Source organism: Gymnogyps californianus, chromosome 2 (genome assembly GCF_018139145.2).
Source record: "Gymnogyps californianus isolate 813 chromosome 2, ASM1813914v2, whole genome shotgun sequence".
NCBI classification, from domain to species: domain Eukaryota; kingdom Metazoa; phylum Chordata; class Aves; order Accipitriformes; family Cathartidae; genus Gymnogyps; species Gymnogyps californianus.
Genome location: NC_059472.1, coordinates 73,235,231 through 73,253,507, shown reverse-complemented (window position 1 = coordinate 73,253,507; position 18,277 = coordinate 73,235,231). Strand labels below are relative to the sequence as shown.

Below are 18,277 nucleotides of genomic sequence, written 5' to 3'. Positions count from 1 at the left end.
ATTTGAGCAAAAAAGGCTGAATATTAAAATGGGGTCTAGCATTATCTTAATATACTCCAGCTAATAAAAATCCCAATGCTTAAAATACAGAGGTAGCATCACACACATTCTTATTTGTTCTACTGGTATACCAGCCCACAGAAACATAGATTGTTTAACAGTTACAGCCCTAATGATATAAAATGCCCAAGTGTACACAATATTCAGTACTTAGAATGGGGTTATTCATGTACTTTATGCATCCTGTCTTTAGCTGTTGCTTCGCATGGATCTCAGCTTTGTGATACCTCCACATGCCCTGTGCACCCTGTGACTTGGGCAGTTGTTGCCTCTCTGATAAGAAAGTGGAGGAATTGGCATGTCTTCATTGCAGCCTAGAAAGCAGCTTTTAAGGCCCCAGCACATATGAACTCATTTAAGAAGTTTTGTGGTGTTCTGTAGGTTATTTAGACTTCTAAATTTTTCATCATTCTCCTTAAAAGAGACTGCCTTAAAGTTTAGATGGAAAATTAAGCTGACTAGAAACACTTAGGTCAGGTGACGCAGAAGGATCTCATTCTTCTGATCATTCTTGCATTCAGCAGCTATGAACAGAAAGGAACGGGATTACTAGAGTCGTCACCCTTTTTTGGAATGAAGTAATTGACCTCAAATGTCAGTTTTGGTGAAGAAAGTCAGAGAATAGAAAGAACTTGGTTTGTTTCTATGTTCCGTAAGGCATTTGCACATCCTAGTAATAGGGATTTCCAAATGTTGTACCCCCTAATATCTTTCCCCTTGCTTGTTTGACACCCCCATTCTGGTATATTTTTGTCTGGGTTACGTAAACACTCTGTACGACACATTTACAAAGCTATTTGCTCTTGCTGTAGATGTTATGGTTCTTTCCCGTGTATAGTCAGCCCTGCATACCTGTGAGATAGCTGGTCTTTAGTCATTGTGTCAGAGGTGGCTCTTCCTGCTCGTGCTCCCAGTGCTGGAGTTCTTGGCTGGCTTTCTGCTGTGTAGATGTGGGAAAGGTGCAGTAAGATGCTGGCTGCAGTGGAGACATCCTTGTTACATAAATACGAGTGAACAGCTTGTGAAATACTGAAATGACATTGTTCCAGAGATTCGAGAAAATTGTCAGAAAATATTGGGATGTTGTATGTGTCAGGTAAATTATGTTTCTAAAAGACTGGCTACAGATATGCATCCTTGGGAAAGGGCTTTTGTATGTCATGCATGCACATACGTGGCACTGACTAGCTGGTTAAGAAATAAGATCAGCCTCCTGCTTTGTACACATCCTGTTTTATGGGCTGTAAATACCTTAATTTCTACTGAAGCTATGCTATGCAAAGGGATGCCAACATAAGGTTATCCAGTTGTCCTTCCTCATCATCATCTGTTTTCAATATTAGCTTTCTGATTTCAATCTGATTTCAAGATTAGATGTTTCTCTGAGAAGCAGGGCAGACGTGTTCCAGGTGCGTTTTTGTGTTCCCGGGAAAGAAAGCGAACAAAGAAACTGGCACGGTTCTGGGAACTGCCACAAAATACAGACACCTTATGCCAGAGCATTAGTAAGATAAGATTGTGTTGTGCGGTCGTTAGAGACAAACCGTCTTTCATACAGAACAGACAGCTCTCATTGCCCATATCCAGTAATGCTGAAGTTGAAGCACAACCCTGAGGCTTCTAGTACCATGTAAAGCAACAGTAAAAATAGTAAGCTGGTAGCAAACAAGTAGATAGAGAAAACAAGGTTTTTTTCTAGTACCTATATTCTTCTAATATATGTGCTAGTCTCTTTGTATATGTGGAAGAGTGTGTGTGTGCGTATATATATCTGTAGTTCTACCAGGTGCTGAAGGAGCTTTTCGAACTATTAGCAACAACGTATATGATAGGAAACCAAAGAGCTGGATACAAACTCTGGTTTAATCCCAAATAATAATTTGGAAATGTTGGAAGATATTTTTCATCACTGCTCTGCTATAGAGCTGCTTTTTTCTTCTTTTTCTTTTTTTTTTTTTCTTTTTCTTTTCAATTTTATCCTTGCCCATCCCATGAGATTCATCCAGAGACACGTAAGCCAAAGCTGTGCTTTGGTCTGACTCCCCTGTCTGAACAGGAGAGACAGGTTGGGAATGACAGATACAGAAACATATGGAACATGTAATGTTGTAAGAAATCCTAGGAGAATCTCAATGCTTTTTTGCTTATGCACATCTAACTTTTTGATAGATAAAGTAAACACGTCCTGTACTTAATTTTGATGGCCTTGGCAGTAATGCTGCAAGCTCAAGGTGAACGTTGTTAGGACTAAGTTTTCTCATAGCAGGTTTTAACTAGCACTTTTTGCACATCTTCTTTTTCTGCCTCTTTTCTTCATTTGCCTGTGATTCTTCCTTGAAAATTACCCTTTAAGGGTACTGAGTCCTGGTAACTCTTCTTAAAAATCAGGGAAAATTACAGATGTTTCTTTTAGCATCACACCATTTAATTCTGTCTGCTCATTCTGAATGAGATAATATGAATTTCAACAAGAGTTAGTAGTGTGCCCTTGTGTGCAAGAAGGCCAAATGCATCTGGGGCTGGGTTGGTGGGAGTGTAGCCACCAAGTTGAAGGAATTGCCTCTCCCCATTTGGTGCTGATAAGACTGCATCGGGAGTTCAGGGGTCCTGTTTTGGGCTCCTCAGTACGAGATAGATATTTACCTATTGGAGCGAGTCCATCAGGAGTTCACCACGATGGTTAGGGGGGTAGAGCACATGATATATGAGGAAGAGGGAACTGGGTTTGTTCACCTAAGATGAGAAGGAAAGTGGTATTAGGTCCATTCCAACTTAAATTATTCTAAGATTCTCTCAAGCTCAATATTTATGTTTCCTTTTCCTTGCTTACTACAAAGGAAAATAATATAATATTATTATATTATATAATATATATTTCTTTTATATATTTATTATAATAATAAATATTTATATATATACACACAATATATATTATGTATTTTATTTAAATATATATATAAAATCTTCCATTCCAGGAAGATCTGTCCTCCTCTTGTGAACAGAAGGTGGTTTTATCCCCTTGTGAAACATGAAACTGAGCTGCATTGCAGGTGCTGGCAGGACACCAGTGGACTGTTCCTGCAGCACTAGATCTGAAGTCGGGGGCATCTTTGCACCCCACAAGAAAGAAGGGTTTCAGCTTTCCTGTGCACCTCTCACCGGCGGGCTGGACACTGGTTGCACTGCATGTTTCTTTAGCTGCAGCTCTGCCTGGCTGTGTCGTATCAACAGGTTGAGTACATGGCCTACGAGGCCATGTCCAGCGCTTGGATTAGGCCTCGGAGGATTTGGCCATAGTAAATCTTTAGGTAAATATCCAATGCCCATTTCTCCTTTAAATATGAATAGCATAAATCCAAAGCAACTACATCACCCTGAGTGAAATATTAGGTTTTTACTCAATTTTGGTCTTGCTTTCTTCCTTTTAAAAAAAAAAAAAATCCTAAATTTTTAAATCTGAACTTTGCAAATATTGCTTCGGTCTTTAAGTCAATGAACTTTCTGACAACGTTCCTTGTAGAGACTAAAGCCTTTCCTGGCAAGTGATTAACAACCGGGACAAGCCCTTCCATGAGACATGAGTTTTGCAGCCTGTTGTGTGGTCTCTGACTGGGTCTGTAACACATTTCCAATAGTCTAAATATAAAGAGATAAAAAGGAAAGGGACTGCCAAACTCCACCGTATAACATAAAGCGAGTCAGAGGGAAAAGGTTTATAATTTTTCTTCTTCCTTTTACATTGCTGGCTACATCTTACCTTTAGCCAGAAGATGCTAACATCATTTCCTCTCTATAAATTGGCTCGCACGTGATACAAAAACACAATATGACTTTCTTTTCTAACTTAATAACAGTTTTGATACTTCAATGTTTTGACATTCAAGAATCCTGATTTAATCTCAGAACTGTTAAAACATCACTTTACCGAGCCAGCGGGTGTGTATATTGCCTCGATGAGCCTTCTTTTTTAACTAAGCGGTAATATTTAGGATGGAAATTTGGAATTAATTGCAACAACCAATGTTTGCAAACTGATGATACTAGGACTTTTTTTGAGCTAGCACACCATACGTCTACCTCTTTTATTGCTCTTCTGACATCTAGTCCTGTATGAAGTAATAGTGTGGTTGCCCCGTGGATTTTAACAGAACTGTGACTCTGTTGAAGCTGATTCAGAAAGCAGTTTTGCCTGTCTTCAATACTAAATGAGAGCCCGGTAAATCCCAGAAACAGCCTTAAAAGCCTTCATGAAGTTTTTAACAGTGGTTCAAATGAACAGTGATTCACCTACTCGTGAATGAAATATGAAACTTGTTTCTATTGCTCCCATTGCTGTGCCATCTGGCTACATCATGTGAAATAAAACGATACCAGTGACTGGCAAAAACTCCTGTGGCTTCATAAAGGGAAGCAAGAAAGTCGATGAACTGCTGCTCTTTTTTCCTGTCAAGCAATCTCCCAGTTTTGAGATTTACAGTTATTTTATTTGCAATGTAGCTGTCTGCTATTTAAATAATTGAAAAGGTGTGCTCTGCAGACACATTTTGTAATCCACTCACGAAGATATGAGGATCCTCCCACTTTGACAGTCGTCATAGTTAATCACAAATGGAAACTTTCTGAATAGCTCTGATATTTTGAAAGTTGTGAAACAGTCATTCTTGGTCTTGGATAAAACCCTTCCTGTTGCGATACCTGACACTTAACGTGTCATCAGCAGCACGCATGAGCTGCTACAGGCAGGTCAGGCCCACAGGTGGTCATGAAGGGATCATTTAACAGGTAGGACATCATATTGGAGGCCACATAAGAAAATACACCATGCTTCACATGGGTCTTGACAGCAAGTATCCCTGGAACAGACCTTTCAGTGACTTCTTGGTACCATGGTGGATAATTAGAGTTGATTTTAGTGCGAGCATGTCAGGCTCTGAACTGTCCTTGTGTCTGGGGGTGACAGGCTATCAAATGTCTTGGAAGGGCTTTGGCTGGCTGAAGACTTCAGTTTCCAAGGGACAGTGCAGCTGCTCGATGATTGCGTGCTTCTGTCAAGAAGCACTGTTAAAGCAGTATTAAAAAAAACCATTGTAGGATGGGTGCAAAGGTTGTGTGGGTCACAGGTAGCTAGTAAGTCCCCAGCATAGACATTGTGCGGCTTAGCCTAGGATTGCAACATTTTGGTTTTGTACTTGCCCAAGGTGTCCAAAGCAGCATGCAGGCTTAAAAGTGCCCACAGGGATCTCAAATGCCATTTTCTATTGAGCAGGAAACAGCGTGTTTTAAATGCAGTTTTTCTTAAAGCTAGTGGCTGTGCTGACTACCAGCAGAAAGCTGCCGTGGTACGTACCTTCACCTACAGACACCTCCACTTTCCAGGGCTGACTGACTATTTTCTGAGGAGTTGGATAAGCCCTGAAAATTTGCAGGTTGAGGAACTGAACTTACCGTGTCCTTCTACTAGCTAAATGGCAAGCAAAACATAGCTTTTCTAATCACTCCTTTTCTCTGGGACTGCTTCTGGGTGGTATTTATTCCTTACGCTGTCATCTGTTAGCTTGTTAAGCACAGGAGGTTGACACCTGCAGACAGCACCAGAATAATCAGCCGGCTTGAGCCTTGGTCTGGTGCAATTCCAGTGGGCTGCCCTGAGGCTTCACAGGATTTGCAGCGTGGCAGATACAAGGTGCGTAGGGACTAGCTCCTTATTACAGCACCTGCCATGGCCAGCAGGCAACAGTTAGAGCAAAGGTATTGCAAACAGTCCTTCTTTCTGGAAGAAAAAGAGATTAGCAAAAATAGACATAAGCCCGGTGTGTCCCCCACTGATTGCCATCAAATGGAAACATGTGGGAACTTTGCCATGATGTACTTCTGTGTAAATGCATCCCGTTGTCACCATGTGGCCAAGCCTTGAGGTTTTAAGAACCATCAAAAGTAATATCCAAGATTTCCTTTCTAGGGAAAGGATCCTGATCAGATTAGTAGGTAGTACACAAGTGGTTATCTGGGAAGCATGTTAATGCTAGATTTGTTTACAGTAATCTGGTAACTCCTATTTTACGAAGTAACTTTATAAAACAAGTGGAGACTTGTTGGAAATTCTTTCAATACGTCTATTAAACAATTGAACTTGATTGCTAAGGGAAATGTCATTGCAGAGCAGAAACAGTGTGGTATTGGCCTGACAGGCAAATACACAGATGTCCAGTGCAATCATGGGGAATTGATTTGTTGGTGTGTCATCGGATTTCAATTTCCTTTAATTTGACTACCCCATGTATCTATGAAGTATCGCTGCAGCAGTACAACTGCAAATTAGGCTAACCAAGCGTCTTAAAGGACCTGGTCAGGTTTGTCACTGGGATGTCCTGGCTGTCAGCCCTGAAAGTAACTGATTCGATGATGCGTCAAGTCTGAAAGAGTCTAGATTCAACAACAGAAGATTTTGCGTTGCTAGTAGTATCATTGCAGTGCATTAAGCTCAATTCAGCACAAGTGGGTAAAACCTGAGAAGCTAGGGAAGTACCTGGGTCACTGTTCACACTGAACTCAGTTTATTGCTGCAAGCTGCATTGTAGCTCATTAGCTTGAAGTGAGCTCTAGTAGTCTCTGAGAGTGGCAATGTGAACGCAGTAACTTGAGTCTATGCCTGTTGCACTTGCAGTCTCTTTTTAGAATATAGACACAGTAGCTGTCTTTGAGTGCATCTATGAAATGATTAATAGTGATTCTTTGCCTCTTAGGAGAGTTGTGTTGAGAGAACTTGAAAAAAATGAGGGAACAGGAATGAGCTAATACTGACAGAAACTGTATATATATATATCCCTGAAACAGTTTAGCAATACAGTATAATGATTTTTTTTTTCCCTTTCCCCCTGGGTGAGACATTTTAATGACCAGGTGGTTATGTTTCAGAGTGCCTACCAACTTAATGTAATGAGACAAAGACAGGGATTTTCTGGAGCGTGACTTATCTCTACATGAATGCATCCTAAAGTAGATTTAAAAATCTGTCAATGGCAAAGGAGAGAGTAATGACCACGTTACTGTAGCTGTCGTTAAAAATTTTACACATTGTTGGATAGATTTGTTGCAGAACAAGGTAGCAGAAAAATACAGTAAACTTACAAATACCTGTTTTTCTGAAGCTTGACTAAATCACAGTAGGTTGGAAATTGTGTTTCTGGGACCAGCAGTGTATCACCTTTTATTTGGCTTTAAATCTGTAATTTAGATTGAGGATATAGCAGATTTGACCTAGAATCAATTTGCCTAGTAAAAGCCCTCTCAGCTGGGCATGTAGAGCCCTGCCTATTAAAAAGTCCTCCTCTTTCACTTCTCCTTTTATTAAAAACTCCAAATATTCCCTTAAGTAAAGAGTCGATTTTTCACATACTTGATCATGCCAAGCAAGTCCCTAAAAATTCTTACTCAGCGCTTTGAAAATTATCTAACAGTCAAATGATCTTCTCTGGAAATGGGAGATCTGTGATGAAGCTGATAGAGTTTGGCTATTGATTTCCAGTAGGTTCATTTTACCAGTGTTGAGTCTTTGCTGAACTCACACGCCTGGGGATGTACAGAAAACTGAGTTTGAAAACTTGCAGGCAGAATGCTCAGTTCCAGTAAATCACACATTTCGTGACAGGGTGGGATAGTCAGAGATTAAACACACTTTCTCCCAAGTTGTGTGAAATAGTGAAGATCAATCTATTTAATAATTGAAGCATTAAATAGTAACGTTATAAGAAAATAAGAAAGCATGAGGAGAAAATCATCCCATCATACAGCAATTTGACAGCATTAAAAGCTCGCAGTGAAAGGGGGAAATAAATGTTGTGTTAAGAAATAGAGGAATATATGTGTTCTTAGCAGGTTCTGTGTACATCAAGCTTTGGATAGCAATGTTGGGCATATGCATAGGTGCATGTATAGGTGGGAAGTTCAGCCTTTTATTACATGTGGCAGGGTTAAGCTTTCGTTTGGATTCATTGACTGTTGAGACTTCCCTAGGAGAGCACTGTCCAGTGAATGAAATTTACAGCCAGCTGGCTACCTTTCATTTTTTCGGTCCTGCCTGGCACAGCTTAATCTCTTCCGTTTGTGTGTTCTTACCAGATCTAGATCGCTGCGCTTATGTCTCGCCCAGTGTCATTTAGCACATCTGGAAATACTGTGGTTTGCTGAATGACGAGTCGTACTCTTTTCTTCCAGTTTCGCCTGGTGGTAAAGACAGCACTGAAGCTGCTGCTGGTGTTTGTGGAGTATACCGAATCCAATGCACCGCTTTTGATTCAGGCAGTGTCTACCATTGATGAAAAGAGAGGTGAGTAGCCTTACTTGGGGGGTGCAAAATCCCAGCGCCACTGAGATCAGGGTGGCATTTCATCACTGATTTCAGTGATTCTAGAGTTGCTGTCGCGATGCCTGCTTTGTGCGACATACCCTTCATTTCTTGATTAAAAGCATATTTTAGGTATTCATGCAATTTAAGATTGTTTTGAGGAATAAATTATAGTGGGAAAGTGAAGAGTGAAAAGCTGAGGAATTCGACTGCCTCCCTGGGCACCGCAGTCATTGCCACTTCCCTGCACCCACGTGCAAAGTAAGCCCCATTGCATCTTCCGACCTTGGAGGCTCCTTCGGGCCAGGCCATCTTCCCACTTCCTTCTGAGAAGCAGCAGTCTGATTTAGAAGAGAAAATGATACCTAATCAGTGTAATCCCTTTGAAGAGAAAGACGAGGTCAGTAATAGTACAGGCTTTATAGTAAAAGCAAAACCATCTGTTGTTACATTAAAATAAAGCCCTTGAGCAGATATTATACTATGAAATCTGTTATCCTTCAGGCTCATGAAAAATACTTGAATATGTATACTGTATTTTTTACAAATAAATAGAACAAAAATGGTTCTTTCTTGTTCTTCCCACAAAGCCATTGCTAAGCTCCCGGGGCATTCTCTCTTGATGCAAAACATTCCTTTGCCTCAAGGAGAGTTTTTGAGGTTGGGAGAGCCATTGTTGTGGTCTCAAACACATGGAGGTTGAAAGCAAGATCCCCTCTGTGGAGCAACTGCCTCCATGCTGAACTTGTTTGAGCGACTTGATATGGTAAAAGTGAAACAAAAAAAGTTGGGGGATGGGGAGAGAGGTGGTGCCAGAAACAGGACAAAGTAGCCAGATTTTGCTTTCAGCTATCAGAATGAGTGCGTTGAAAAGACCAAAAAAAAACCCAAATTGTCTCTTATGGCAGGGGAGCTGGCAGAGGCAATTCAAAAACAGTGTAACGCTTTAAATGGTGGACTCTTCAGGTTGGCTTTCTGTTTTGAATTAAAACCAATAAACCTTACAATGCCATAAGCACAAATGTAATTACAATTTTCAATGTAATTGTGAGTGCTATGATTTATTTTTACAGCTATTCTTAGTATTTCCTCAACTCTCTGAACTCACTGGTATTCTCAACATGTTCAAATTGCCATCTGTTCACATGTTAGTAAACCTCATTAAAAAAAAAGAGAAAGAAAGGAGGACCTGAAACACACTACCATGTGCTGTGTATTCCCTTCTGTATCTGTAGAACAGCCTTAGGCAAACATTTACATGCCCCAAAGTAATAAAACAACTTAAGTAACAACATAAAACATGTGAAAAAAAGTGATGCGCGTAGTTAGGTGGATACATGTTAGGAGCATGAGGAGAGGGTTTATGGGAATTCTCATACCTGTGGGTTGGCAGATTGTCTCATGAGCTCTTGCAAATAACTTAGCTCCAATATCCGGTTTTCCTTCCTTTTTTTTTTAATTATTAAGCAGTTGCACTTAGCTACAAAAGAGATTTTTTTTTCTTGTTTTATATTTAGTTCCTTTTTTAGGTCATCAATGTAATAGCCCTTCATTTTTAGCTGTGGTTGTGCAATGTTTTAATTTATATTTTGAAATTAGGGGCTTATAACTGAGGAGTACCTGCCTTTAATGACTGATGTAATGGAACAGAAATACAGAGGAAGAAAAAGTGATGTGCCTTTTCTTGAAACGTTGTCATAAATCTTGCAGGTATATAATGAAGTTTAGCACTGCTTTGAAGAAAGTCCAATATTTCATGTACATACAAGGTGATGAGATATGACATAATTCCTCAACATGTGTACCACACATGATTAACATAAAGAACCCCATATTAACTCAGCCTGGTTTCAAAGTGATCCCATCTGTGGTTTCTATGTGAGAGTACATCCATACGCAAACTGAATTACAGAGATCCACAGAAGTGCCGGGTTTACTCTCAGATACAAGCAGACTGTAAGTGAATAACTGCATGGCCCTCATCATATAGGAAGTAGCTTCTACTTATAATTCCGTCTAGCTCCCCCTTTCCCCTGCCCTTTCTTGTTTCAGAGCCCCAGAGGAATTTGATCTCTTTCAGTTTAAGCATACTGGGACTGTGTGGGCTCTGGAAAGCGGAGCTGGCATTGCACTCTGCTGTCTGGGGCTGCTTTGTCGTGAGCATTTTTTAGGACAGAGATTAAAGCCCTGTGACTGACCTGGACACTGTCACATACTGTTAGTGAATTAAGTTTCTGCTACCTGACTTGTTATATTATTTGTAAATGGCCTGCATTATCAGTTTTCCACTTTTCCTGCCATTTCACGCATAGTTAGATATCCACTAAATTAATGCCCATGCTGTAGGTATGATGGAAGGTTGTATGTTCACTCGTATTTAAATAGCCAGGAGGACAAGATGTTGAGGTCTGTCCAAAAGTATTAGTACCTTTCCGTCCTATGTCTACTAGAGACAGACACTCTGTAAGTTGGTGGCAGTCCTCATGTATGGTTCTGGCCTGATGCAAGGTTTTTCTGATTTATACATACTGTGCACATCCTGTGCAGTTGTGATGTCAAGATGTTGTGTCAGACATGAATGACAGCATTAAATTAAATACGTAAAAACATTTAAAGGGGAAACTGAGAAAAGACTGAGACTTACAATAATAGGCAACTTTATTCAATAAATACACTGTATTAATTTAATGTAGGCTTAATTGTTGCAGCCCCATAGTTCTCCATGTATTTATGCACCGTATGTGACTACTCAGAGTGCTATAAGTAGTATCAGGGTTGAGGCTCCAGCCTTCCTGTCCGAGTAGCCATGATAATGAGGTGTTACCAGTGAGAAGCCTGTGAAAGGCAGTCAAGCAGTTCTCATTTTACCCATTAGAAGGCAGGAGAACACACACAAAACTCGACCTCTGCTGTTTTACTTCAGTGAGCCTGTTTCATCACACCCATCAATTTTGCCACAAGTCCTGCATGGAAGTCATAACCTTATGGGAAGATCCCACTCTGCTCCCAGAAGAATCGCTGGGATGCTACATCATCATTCTTCTACGTCATCGTTCTTCTACATCGTGATTGGGTGGAGGAGACAGGCAGAAAAGTAAACCTTTTTGAGAATTGGCAAGCATAAATGATTACACTTAATATTTTTAAAAATAAACTCCGTAATATACAAATATTAAATGGATTTGTGTTTTTTACTAGAAATACATATGCATTGCCAAACCTAGATTTGAGTTTAGGTTTTTCAGGATTTGTTTATATTCTGACCATTACACAAAAAATGGAAGCTATAGATTTTAGCTCAGCATAATAGTCTCCTCAAAGGTTCCTCTCCATCTATAAATGGAGAGCTTTTAATATTCTCCACAATACAATTAACCTTTTAAAGGAAAAGGGAAAAATATACATCATGTTTTTCATATCTCTTGTATGAGCATCGTTGTTGTACTACAGCAGCCAATGAGTTTAGAAAAGTCAACAGTTTTTTTAGTGTGATTTTCCAAGGTATCTTTCACAAAGTTTTTATATGCAGCTTGAAAGGAGAAGGAGTTTTTTCACTATCATCCTATCATTACAAAAATATTGCCTTGAAAATTATTTTTTTCATGTAGACTCCAGCCTGTGGTCTCATCTTTAAGTGGTGACTCTCCAGGAACAACTTATTTGGAAATCCAGGCTCAGGGCATGAGAGTGGATGAGAGCAGACACCTGCTCTAGATCTGCCCATATCCCATGCTGTCCAGATCATAGGTTGGAAACTATAGGCTCTCATTATGTATTAGCAAGGAGTATTAACCCAAGTATAGTAATGCAATAAGTTCATGGTGCAACTTCCAGAGCAGAACTGCCTTGTCCCCAGTGGGTAGACAGCCTTATGGCTATTTCCATCTTCACTCCTTGGCTGTTCAGGTTGAGATCATAATGAGGAAAATAGCGTTTGAAAAGAAAGGTTTAATCTGGTACAAATTGGAGTAGTATCAAAGTCATTGATAGTACTGCCTCCTCTTGATTTTAGTTAGGGAATAGTTGAAGAATTTCAAATTTAAGGCTGGATTTTGGAAATTGCCGAAGTTTAGTAGCAGCACCTTAATTAAAGCCTTTGAAAGATGGATGAGCTATTACAGTGCTGCCTTACTAGTAAGTGTGCCTGATTAAAAATTTTAAAAAATTGTGTTCTGAAATAGAGAAGCAGCATGGGTAGAAGAAGATTATATATCATCCTTGCAGGAAAGCAGCAAAGTGATCCTGAAAATACTCTTTTATGATAAAGGAGAAGTATCAAGACATTCAGGGGAAAAAAAAAATCAAACACCAGGATGCTGTCTTTAAAAAACAAAACAGGATTGTTCCAATAAGAATAAAACCTGCCTGCAAATTAAAGGCATGTTTCCCTAGAAGGACTCTCACTGAATAACGCAGTGGATTAAATAATTAATTTTTTATGTTGTTGTCAACTTGCTTTTTTCCAAATGGCATTGTTATAAGTCAGACTTGCATAGTTTCCCCATTTTGTTTCTCTTTCTTATTTTCTTCCATTTTTATTTTTCACTGGAAACCACAGGAAGACATTTTTGTAGTGAGGATATCATTCCTGCTGATCATATATCATTTGTGAGCCGAGTGAATTTGTTCCACATGTCTTTTGAACATGTACTGCGCAAAATGTCTGGTAATATAGAGAATCTGGTAAGAGGTGTCTGGTGTATTTGCATTACAGCCGTGTATTTGAATTAGTATTTAATTAGTAATGCACATAAATACGTCTGGAGAGCTGAGAGTGAATCCCTCCACACACTTTGATTTTGCTCATAATAAGGAAGCTCTGATTTATTATTCAGTAGTAAAGATCAGAGACTGTCTCAAAAAGAGGGGAAGAGAAAACAGGAGAAATATTGCTGTCTGTGCATTCATTAATAGACAGGTTTTTCCACACAGTGCACTGCCATCGCCTTGAAAACGGAGATCCTTGGTTAGCAGAGATTTGATGTCTGTGTGGCAGGATATACATATAATATCAGCATGAATAAACAAGGGCCGTTACCACTGAGAGTTATGCAGAGTTTTAACCTCAGGGTCACTGATCAGTCAGCAACAGGTGGTTGTGATGAAACATTTGCATTTTACGGCCTGATTATACTCAAACTATCTGTCATCCCTATAGTGTTTCGGGGTTGTGGGCTGTTGGAATACTTTGCATGTTTCCCTCTGAAATTGAGAGGCTCTTGCGGTTATGCTTGTGTAGTTGAATTGAGTATCTCTAAGTTAGGGTTAGCTTTCTGCTTTGTCCTCCTCAGCTTTAACTTTACTCCAAACAAAGCACTGAATTATAGTCTGTCGTTATTTACTTCAGTTTCCTAGATAAAATAGTTAGGTGGGTTTTTTCTTTAGTAAATGCAACCATCTGCCTTTTAGCCAAATGAAATAAGATGGTTTTACAAGGTACCTTCCACACAAGAGGTTATCTTGAGTCTGGCTGGCGTTGTCTGTCTGATGGTTTTGGCACAATAACTCACTAAGCCATTTGGGTGTAGGCATCAGATAACCATGCAAATGCAAATGCAAATCAACATGCAAATCAAGCAAATACGTCATAACTAGAAGCACAAATTTTGACCTTACTTAGTGGAACAATGAGAGAAACGTATCTGAAAGTTCTGTAGAGGGGATTCTTATTAAAATAATTTGAGTAAGAACCACAGCAAAAATCTTTTCCCTTCATTGATCATTTCTTTTATCCAAGACACACAACCTCTAATTTGAGAAAACTCTGTTTCTCTGCCACACCGTTTTGTTAACAGGACTTATCTTAATGCAGCGTAACTCAGTAATAGCACTAGGAATGTGAGCAACAAGTGCACTGAAAGCATAGCATATGGGTTTTTGTTGAAGATTTACCTAAGTGTATGTGAACCTGTGACAGGTGGAGTAAAATTCCTTCCACCTGATTTTTAGAAGTTCAGTGTCAATCAAACTGGGCTAACAAAGCTTCCTTCATCATCAAGGGAGAGAAATTGGTACCTCTGGGGAAAGTCCACCTGGCATATTTTAGATCCCTGCATTAGGATGCACTGTAGCTTTCACTGTCTGCATTAATTTCACTCTCTGTGAAGGAGGGGAGACTGTAGAGGAAGATGGATCTTTCCGCTTGATCTTCCACCTGGCCAAATATTCCAGCTCGTGCTACTTCTTGGAGAAAGTTGATGCTATAGCTTTCCATTTTGATCACCATCACCAATGGTTTCTGCTTTTCCTCTAGGAGCCAAGCCATGGTCCAACATCATGGAGATCCTGGAGGAGAAGGATGGGGTTGATACCGAACTACTGGTTTACGCAATGACCTTGGTTAACAAGGTTTGTTTACTTTGTTAGCATAACTGGTGGAGATAATGTTAGTTTTTTCAATTGTATAATGATCTTCCCTGTTAAGAATATATGACAAAGAAGACCTGTCCCGGAGAAGTTGCAGGACCAGCTGTAATCAATCAGCACACTCGTGTTACTTGTGTTGCAGTCACCCAGAGGCAGCAGCTCGAAGCAGAATTGCTATTTTGCTAGATGCTGTGCGGAAACGTGTTATGACATGGCTCCTCTCCCAACGCTGACAATGCAGTGCAAAACAAAACTCAACAAACTAACTCAACACATTATCCAAGAGGAGAAAGAAAGCAAGTGCTGGTGAAAAGATCACATGCTCACAAAGGCTTGCATTGTGCACAATTTTCTAGTTCAGATTGTTTAAATTTTTTTTTTACTGCAAACCAAATATGATGAATTTAACAGGTCTGAGTGCTAGTAGGAGTATTTCTGCTTAAAAAAAATGAGGCTACATTTTTAGTTCTTTCTTTATATTTTCTGGTGTCCTGTATTACAAGTAGTAGTTTTGAAGTAAAATCAAATGTTTTCCAAAGTACTCACTTGTGCTGTGAGGAGGGAGAAAGTGAAAGGCCTGTAAAAGTTCGAAATTTATTAGTGTAAATTCCTTAACAAATTAGTGTCTAGTCCTAAACAAATCTTAGGGTGACTAAAATTAAAAATGGACTTTTTAAAGAGCACAGAAGATCAACATACTACTAGCAAATCAAAATAGCTGTGTGTTTTATGATTATACTTAATAGGCCAGAGTATTACAGATTATTATTATTCTTCATTATATTCATTTAAAGATCCTGAGTTTGTCAGTGGAGGTCATAAATCAAGCTGCCAGCTTATCATGGCTACATGGTTGGGGATGTGGGTTGCTTTGGTGTTTTTTTGATAAAATGATTTCTTAATGGCAGATATTGTCCAGCAAAGGTGCCTGAGAGGGATTGACCTCTCCTGGTGACATCACTGATGTTACTGTACTTTTACTTAGAGCCGCTCTTGCTCCTGCTTACATGGTATTAAGGATCCTCTTGACTTTAAAAGACCACCTTATCTCACTGATGTACTCTTTCTGAAAGGCATCACCAGCTTTATACGCTTCTGTCTGTAGCTGCTATTAAAGCTAAGGCGACTAGTTTTTAACATCTCCATTTTACACCTCGTTGTTTCGTGTACCGATTCCTCTTTCTGAGATAATTCTCTTCATCATTTGCCCAGTTGTAATCTACCTGGTGTTTGACTTCTTAAAAAATTTTGTTCTACGTTGACTCTTTTAATATCCTATAGTTGATTCCTTTAGTCTGAGTTTTTCACTGCATTTAAAGCTATTTTTAGGAGGAGGTAGTTCTTTAAAAACACACAAAAAGAAAAAGCATCTCGCAGTCAAAGCAGCAAGGCAGTTATGAAGATCAAGGAAGAGAGGAATCCCACAATGCCACACTTATAATTATGATCTGGCTTATGGACAGCTTTATGATGTTTTTAATGGGATTTTTTTCATGATTATAGAGAAAACAGCAAGCAGCATGTCACAGTTGTAATTTTTTTCCCCCGCAGAGAATACAAAGAAGGCTCAGATGGTTTCAGCTTCTCTAGGCGAGGAAATGTCAAAGTTTTCAGTGCAGGCAGAGTCCTCACGAGAGATTTGTCTTAAGGAAGCATACTTCTACTCCTTTTTCTTTCTCCATGTATACATTTACAGACTGTTTTCTTTCCTGCTCAAGAGCAGAAAACACATCTGCCCAGATATAAGAATTACTTCAGTCCTTTTATCCTCTCCCTCTCTTTTGTTGATGCTTAACCAATTTACTTATGCTAACATTTCATTAACCCTCTCTTAATTTGGGGGGATTTAGGCATTAATGAATCTCTTAAATGAGATTGATCCCAATGCAGATACTTCCGGTTATGTATAGTTCCAGTATAACCTTTGTTATCTTCCTTTGGTTAGTTCCTATGATCTGTTAGATCTTGTTCTACTCTCTACTTTCTTAATTTTTATTACTGAAGTCCAGATCGATTAAAGCCTTTGTGTTTCCTTTGTGTAAAAAAACCAAACCTACTTATCAAAGGCAGAAAGAAAATTCTGTGTTGCATTCAGTTCACTTTCTATTTAACTGCTATTAAACCTCTTCATTATTGAGATTACACTGGAAGCTTTGTAGTTATAAGATTACTGTTGATTTTCTTTTTACCTGTATTTAATATTGCTTGTTCTCTCATATCATACAATACATTTAAAAAAAAACAGATAAAATAATTACAAGGTACATAAAAGTTAATATGTTTTAGTATAATTGGATTAAGCACTGAATGTTTTTAGCAGGTCCAGTATAAGACTAGAATTTAAGCACCAGCTTCCAGGCCAGTGGTTTCTAGTGGGAGCTTAGAATACCACCCACCAGCGGTCCATCAGCTGTAGTTGAAAAAGTGCTGTTTCAGGCCAGTATGGTGTTAATACAGCAGCTGGCAGATCAATTTTTGATGACCTGCCTTAAGAACATCGCAACTGCCACACTGGAACAAGATCGTCTTATGTCCTGTGTCTGACAGGACCAGAAGTTTTAGAAGTTGTGGTTCCTGGGAAAACAAATACATGAGAGAGGCTTCTTCCTATCCCAAAGCAATTGATAACTTGGCTAATGCCCTTAAGCATGTTTATTTACTTTTCACCGTAGCATGTAAGATTTAGCTAATGTCTCTCTATCTAGTGCATGGGCCCTCTAGAGAAGCCCAGTCTGTTGGATGTTTAGTAACCAGAGCAGTACTTTTGTATTACTTGGACTTGCATGTAAAGCACTGCACACCAAATGGATTTTCTGTTGTCTGTATCCTCTCTGCACCACTGCTTTATACTGTGATTGTTTTGTAAATGACAGAAGACACCATACTTATTAGTTTTACTAGCTAGTATCATCCAGGGTTACGCATTTTAAAAACTGCAAATAAAGAGAGCCTTTCAGTCTGAAGCCAGGCATAGCCTAGCACTAATTTATGTCAGGTTTTGTTCAGAAACATAACTGAGGATATGTAGTGATGAGAATATTGTGCTATTACCAGTTGAGTGTGTTGTTTAATAGGTTTTATCATCTAGGAAAACATTTGGCTGTTACACTCCCATAAAACACTTTTGGTTTTTTACCCCCAGTACAACTTCATTAGTTTTCTTGCCTTTCTTTCCATTGGGACGGTTACAGTTAGTGGTAGGTAAAACATATCGTTTAGGCTTTGGTAAAAATGTTGTTAAGAAGAGATATCAAGCTCAAAACTCTCAGGCTGGGATTTTGGTTTTAATTTAGTTCACCATTCCAAAAGCAGCCACTTGAGAGGGAAGAACTCACAGGCTTTCCCGCAAGGGCTTGGGAAAGCAACTTAGAAAATCACACAACAAAGAAAAAAATCTTAATTCAGGGATGTTTCCTCAAACCAAAATGGGATACAGGCATAGGAATGAGTCTTGACATTCATATTCATGCTTCCTTTGTACACCTGAGTTCTGAAGAGTTTCAGATT

General features: G+C 39.2%; 1 protein-coding gene across 3 annotated transcripts in view; it reads left to right on the top strand.

The window, feature by feature from the left end:
* Nucleotides 1–18,277, top strand: part of FHOD3 (formin homology 2 domain containing 3) — a 413,671-nt gene that overhangs the window by 274,440 nt on the left and 120,954 nt on the right. For all 3 annotated transcript variants that reach the window (XM_050891468.1, XM_050891470.1, XM_050891469.1), the window contains exons 7-8: nt 8,275–8,386; nt 14,658–14,752. In XM_050891468.1, coding sequence (XP_050747425.1) covers nt 8,275–8,386; nt 14,658–14,752 — 207 coding nt within the window. The remainder of the gene's footprint in view (nt 1–8,274; nt 8,387–14,657; nt 14,753–18,277) is intronic.